The 7,068-nt window shown below is 44.2% G+C and overlaps 1 protein-coding gene across 1 annotated transcript; it reads left to right on the top strand.

Moving 5' to 3' along the window:
• Positions 1-4,273: 4,273 nt before the first annotated feature.
• On the top strand, positions 4,274-4,675 carry HRG_11391 (GAG-pre-integrase domain-containing protein; the record flags this gene model as incomplete). The annotated part of the gene is made up of 1 exon (XM_044869861.1): positions 4,274-4,675. The coding sequence occupies one exon, from the start codon at positions 4,274-4,276 to the stop codon at positions 4,673-4,675; it is 402 nt and encodes a 133-aa protein (XP_044715123.1).
• Positions 4,676-7,068: the final 2,393 nt, after the last annotated feature.

Below are 7,068 nucleotides of genomic sequence, written 5' to 3'. Positions count from 1 at the left end.
AGGATAATAAGGCTAGTAGGGCTAGTATAATTAACTAAAAAAGGTAAGGTAGAGCTAGCGGTATAGGCCTAATAGTATAGAAGCTATTAATTAAGTAACGCCGCGCTACGCTTAAAGGAGGGTATTATATAAGAGTCTTTAACTATTATAAGTTATAGGCTTAGGCTATAGCCTAAGCTATATAGTTATATATAGAGGGCCGGATCTTATATATATATATATAGGCTAGCTATATATAAGAGAGCTCTATATAGCTTATTAATATTATCTTATAAATAGTACCTATATATATACCTTTACTTACTCTATAATAGATATAGCTCTTATACTTACGAAACTTAAATAATAACTTAAAGAGAAATAATAAAGTATTAATAATATAAGCTCTAAAAAATAAGAATTACTTAAAGAAATAAAAGATAAGAACTAACTCTTACTACTACCCTTACTATTAAAGGAGAATACTATAATTAAAAAATACGCGTTATACTTTAAAGAATTTAAGGAAATACTTAAAATTAAAACTTAATAAATACCTTAAATTCTTATAGAAAACTAATAAGCTATATTAATTTAATATTAACTAGTACTATATAAAAGAGACTATACTATAGCTATTACTATAGTTTATACCTTTATAGCTCTATAATAAGAATAGTAACTATAAGGAGAATTTAAAGATAATCTATAAATACTACTTACTTATAAGTACTATAAGTATATTTTATAGATATTATACGTTTACTTATATTATATAATATACTTTTAGATAAAAGTATAATATAATACCTCCCTAGTTAAGTTTAAGGGATAATTACTTTTAAAACCCTACCTAAGTATAAAACTAAACTACTAGAAAATCGATTAACGCTACTTAAATAACTAAGTTATATTATTAGAACCTAATTATAGTATACTACTTAAATACTATAATAACTATAGTTTATTAATAAGATATCTTTTAAAGATATATAAAATCTATAAATATACTAAAATAAAGGAATAGTATAACGCTACTTACTTTAAGGTATTTAAACCCTTAATCCTTTAAAGACTTATATAATAAGTTAAATATAATAAAGAAGATTATAATAAATATATATACTTAAACTATAGAGTTTATAAGTATAAAAAAGTATAGGTATAGTATAAATAATATAATAGTATACTAAAAGATTATTAGTAATATATATAAAGGCTATAAGCTATATTTAACTAAGGAAGAGTTAATATAGAAATACTATATAATAAATAAAAAGACGCTAAATAAAAACTTAACCTTTAATATAAAAATAAGTAAAATTATAAAGTATAATATATAATTAACTATAAAGTAATATAATATAAACGATATAGCGTTAAGAAATAAGAAATCTTTAATTAGCTATAAGAAATTAGTTTCTTAAGCCTTAATATAATACTATATAATAAAAATATAAAGAAACGATATTAATAATAAATTAAAGAAGAATACCTAAATAAAATAAATAAAAACTAAGTAAAAAACAAGGTATACTATTTATAAAAGGGCTATAGACTAGTATAATATAATAAGATCTAAGGACCTTATATATAGTAATAGTAAGCTATAATAACTAAATTGTGGGAATGTAGCATATAGCTATAGTAGGATTGTAAGGGAGGTGCGCACACACGCACACGTGACCCTTAGCGTCACGTGTATGGACCTCGGGGATCCGTGTATAAAGGGCACGTAGTGTGCCCCCTCATTCCCTTTCCTCCCTTCCTAGCAAGACATCTTGAATACAACCCATTGCGTTACTGCAGTACAGACCTCCCGACACTGATCAGTGATCGATTTGGTCGATCACAGATTGGCAAGGAAGAAGAGATAGAACGCAACCTTCGAAAGCCCAACTACCATATTCCTAGCGATATTGCCCTGGTTGGACCTAGAGGAGGTTTCTATGCTAAGATCAAGGACTCTACGATTACCCGGACCCGGCAACCAACTAGCTCCCGGTAGGCCATTGATAGATCCTTCCAACTTCACTTAACGGTTACATTAGTGTAAGTGCGTCCACAACGCCGATTCGACAACTACGTGACAGCCCTCACGATTCGACAACTACGTGACAACCCTCACAATGACAAGCACGACCCCAACCCCGAACCCCGCCTCTACGAGGAACGACGCCTTCCTCGACCAAGTAAGGGAATTGGTCCAAAATCTCACGATCCCAAAGACCCAATATCAGGATATCGATCCGACCCGATGGGAGGATGAGATCACGCCACAAGAGGAAGATAGAATAGCTGTTATGACATATACCGCACGATTTATGTCAGAATGCGAGGAGAACGTACACCTTCATGGCACTAATATCCTTGAATTCTTCCAGGATCACTTCCAACAGTGGACCGAGGCAACGTGGAGAAAGATGCCAAAGGAATTTCGAAGGAGCTACGTTACCTTTTAAAGAGACGTGGTATCTATACAGGAGAAAAGGGTGACCACATCATCCCACAGCTCGTCTTCCTACAGACGATCGATAACCCACCAGCCTGGCCCGACAACGAATTCATGGTAACCCAATTCGATAAAGGAACGGAGGCCTATACAAGAAAAGAGAGACGACTAACGCAGAACCCTCCCACCTCCAACACGGCGGAGCCATCCACGCCGTTAGCCCCTATTCCGACGCTCCCTGCTCCTCCCGCTACGACAATTGCGGAACCGCCCACAACGACTGCTACGCTTCCCAACGAACAATACATCCTACAAGCTATCAGTTCCAGCAACAGAGCATCGTTCTAGCAGAACCCTCTTCTCCACATCCCTCGAAGCGTACACAACGCTTCCCCCGGCCGACATCCCGAACGGCATCGTCGATGCCGACACACAACAGAAATTCACCAAGATCTGGGACAAAGAGAAGAACTATACGGGGGAACCCTATGACCTTCTCGATGATAAGCTACGCATCTTTATGAGTATCTGTTATAACATTCAGGTCAAGCCGGACCAATTCCACGCTCTTTTCCTCGAATCCTTACTGGCCGAGCCCAAACGTACTACATTGACCACGTTAACTGGACCTCAACGTTCCGCAAGGCATACGATAGCATCAAGCAACATTTCGATACGGAAGTTAACCACGTTCACTACTATACTGAATGGACGACTATTTCCTTTAACAAGCTCCGTGCCGATAATGCTACGAAATCCCTACACGAGGTTCTTCAGCTACTCCTTGATAAGCTACAGTTATGCCAACGAGCTCTTGGCAACGCGTATGCAGGAAACGTTCCACTGCGTACAACGCTTATTAATGCATGCCGCGGTGTTCCTGAACTTGAATACGCTTTATTCAAGCCCGCCGAAGGAATCGAGCCCTTTTGCAGATCTTCGCTCTTCCGTTGAGACCCATCTTGCACGCGGAATAGCGCCTCGTTATCTTCAAGGAGGCCCTCAATACCATCAAGACCTCGAGGAACCATCTGATCATATGGATCCCAATGACCACTACTATCTCGATCGAAGATACAACAACAATCGCGGAAGATTTGGTCAGAAGGGGTATAGAAGGTATAGAGGCAACGCTCAACGAGGCAGCTACAACGCTCCACGGGGAATCTTCAATAGTCAACGCTTTAACCGCCCACAAGGCCGTTACGGCCACAACCACCCGTGGAATAAGAAGTGCTTCGTCTGCAATAAGGAAGGATGTTGGTCTACAAAGCACACTGCCGAGGAACGTCAAAGATCCGAGACCAATACGTCGCCCACTGTCACTTCATAGGGATTACCCTCCCAGGACCTTACAGCCTACGTTCTTGACTTTGAAGGTCACGAGATGGATGCCCACGATGATGCTAACGACCCTGGGACGAGGACGACAATGAAGATAATGACAACAACCCAGAACAGTGGCACACAAGCCAAATGCTCTGCCAGCAAGCCTTCAACCATCTGATCACAGGGGAAGACGTGTATAGCACCTCTCAAAACAACGCTACACCTGCTTCCCAATTCATGATAGAGGAGCGCTACTCAAGACCTGATTCCAGGGCATCATAATTGACACAGGCGCCGCGAAGGTTTCCACAGCTGGCTACGACCAATGCATCGCTCTACAACGAGCAGACCCTGCTATAACGCTCGATAAGACTACAGCAGGCCAAGCTTCTATCAAATTCGGCAACGGCGAAGCCATTCTATCCTCGGCTCTATCGCCCTTAAAACACCTCTCGGAAGGATCACATTCCATATCCTCAAGACCCCTACTCCCTTCCTCTCTCTCTCGCTGATATGGATCGCCTAGGCATCTATTTCAACAACCTTACAGACACTATTGTCGGACGAACAACCCTCCCGGTTATCCGCAAATGGGGACATCCTTGGTTCCTCCTACCTAAGACCAACGAGGCCGCTATCGCATTCCTCACGGAGAGCGAGATCCGCACTCTTCATCGTCGATTCGGGCACCCAGCGGTCCCAAGACTTCACAACCTCCTACGGCAAGCTGGCCACAACGATGTGACGATAGATATCCTAGAGAACATCTCGAGATTCTGTCATCACTGTCAAATGCACTCTCAAGCTCCAAGACGCTTCAAATTCACCCTAAAGGATGACCAGGAATTCAACTACGAAATCGTCGCTGATGTGCTCTACCTTGGAACCCTCAACGCCCCGTCTTGCACGTGGTAGATACAGCAACAGCGTTCCAAGCAGCCAGGTTCCTCCTATCGATGTCAGCAAAGGATACGTGGGAAGCCCTCCGAGCCCTCTGGATAGACACATATCTCGGACCCCCTGATACTATCAAGCACGACGCAGGGACCAATTTTGCCTCCCTAGAGTTCCGTAACGAGGCAAAGCTTATGGGGATAACCTGCAAGCAAGTCCCTGTGGAAGCACATTGGTCCGTTGGAAAGGTTGAAAGATATCATGCCCTCTCCGCCGTGCGTTTGAGATCCTCCACGCAGAAATCGGGACCTTCACATCCCCCGAATCGATCCTTCAAATGGCTATCAAAGCCATCAACGACACAGCAGGGCCAAATGGCATTGTCCCTACGCTCCTAGTCTTTGGCGCCTACCCTCGAATGGCGTTAGATTCGCCCCTTCTGCTACGACCCTGAAAAGGGCTGCCGCAGCCAGAAAGCGATGAAAATGCTTCGTCAGCTCTCAGCAGAGCGGCAAGTGCAGGGCGCCTTACACACAAAGAACGGACCATCATCAACAGGCGTTATACTATCGCTCCCACTGCAAAGCGAGGTCCGAGTGTGGAGAGAAAGCTCGGCTGGCAAGGCCCTTTTAAGATTAGTGCAATTGATGGCTCCAATGTCACAATTGATACTATCAACGGACCCCAGACCTTCCGTTCCACCCTTGTGCAGCCTTATTTCCGCGACGAGACGACGATCCCTGCCCCCGCTGCTGCTGCTGCGGATGATTCTGACATTCCTGTTTCTGATCCTGCGAGCGATTCTGTTCCTGTTTCTGCCCCTGCCCCTGCCCCTGTTCCTGCTCCTAATCCCCCGGCGCCGCGCAAGCGAGGCCGCCCCCCTGGTTCGAAGAACAAGCCAAAGACGACGTTCCTAGTCAAGAAGGAAGAAGATGCCTACCAACTAGCCATCAAGCTACGGGACGAAGGCATTATCACAACGCCAGGCACCCCCTTTGAGGAATCCGATAGCACGGAGATCGATGATCTATTGGTACGAGTGTTTAGCTTCGAACGCTACAATGAAGCAAAGCACGGGAACCATCATATCTTCCGCTCCCGCATGGTCCGCGAGGTTAAAGGCAAAGAAACCAAACCATACGAGAAGTCAAGGCTCGTGGTCCAAGGGCACAACGACCAAGAGAAAACCACCCTATTGACGCAATCCCGACAATTCAACGCGTCAGTCAACGGCTTATTTCTGCTATCTCCCCAGACCTCCTTTCTCACGGCATGACCTCTCTCTTCGTGACATCACACAAGCGTATCCCCAGGCGCAGACCGAACTATTCCGCACCATTCTCACGCATCTTCCCGCCGAATTAGAAGGAAGATACCCGGAAGGAACAATCATTCGCGTTATTAAGCCCCTATACGGAATTGCGGAGGCCGGAGTCCATTGGTTTCGAACCTATCACGGGCATCATGTCGATAACCTCGACATGTCCACATCAACCTACGACCTATGCTTCCTAATTACGAATAAGGGACCTGATAACTTTGGGATTGTGGGAATGCAGACTGACGATACCCTTATGCTTGGCACACAACGTTTTTCCGCGCTAGAGGAAGCGGAACTCGTAAAGGCACAATTTCGGGCAAAGCCGAAGACAACGATGACCCCGGGTACTAGCATTGACTTCAACGGTGCAAAGATAACCCTCCAAGACACCACTTTCCACAACGCTCTACTGCTTCAACAAAAGGGTCAAGCAGCCAAGATCGAACCCATCGACATCAAGGCATACGATCGAGCCCAACAGTACGTGGAACAGCGTGCCCGTGGCGCGTATGTGGCTTCAATCTGTCAACCAGAGGCCTCATTCGACATCTCTATTGCTGCCCAGGTCCAAACCCCTACGGAAGAGGATTGCACGACCTCAACAAGCGGCTTCAATGGCAGAAAGACCACCAGCAGCGAGGCCTAACGTATATCCCTATTGACCTCGCCAATGCCAAGCTTATCGTCTTTACCGACGGTTCCTTTGCGAACAATAAGGACCTATCGTCACAGCTAGGCTTCGTCATTGCCCTAGTCAATGAGACCGAGACCGCACGTACCAAAGACCAATTCGGGATCAAGGGCAATGTCCTCCATTGGAGCTCAACGAAGTGTAAGAGGGTCACCCGAAGCGTGCTAGCATCAGAGATCTACGGCATGGTCAACGGATTCGATATTGGGATATCACTAGCAACGACGATACGGAAGATCACAGACCGCCTCAATCTTCCCTATCCCCTAATCGTTTGCACCGACTCTTTTCCTCTACGAGTGCCTCGTTAAGCTAGGCACAACGAAGGAGAAGCGATTGATGATAGATATCATGGCCCTACGTCAATCCTACGAAAGGCGTGAGATCACAGAAATCCGCTGG

This window comes from Hirsutella rhossiliensis, assembly GCF_020360975.1.
Source record: "Hirsutella rhossiliensis strain HR02 chromosome Unknown scaffold00020, whole genome shotgun sequence".
NCBI classification, from domain to species: Eukaryota; Fungi; Ascomycota; class Sordariomycetes; order Hypocreales; family Ophiocordycipitaceae; genus Hirsutella; species Hirsutella rhossiliensis.
This window is presented reverse-complemented; position numbering and strand designations above follow the sequence as displayed.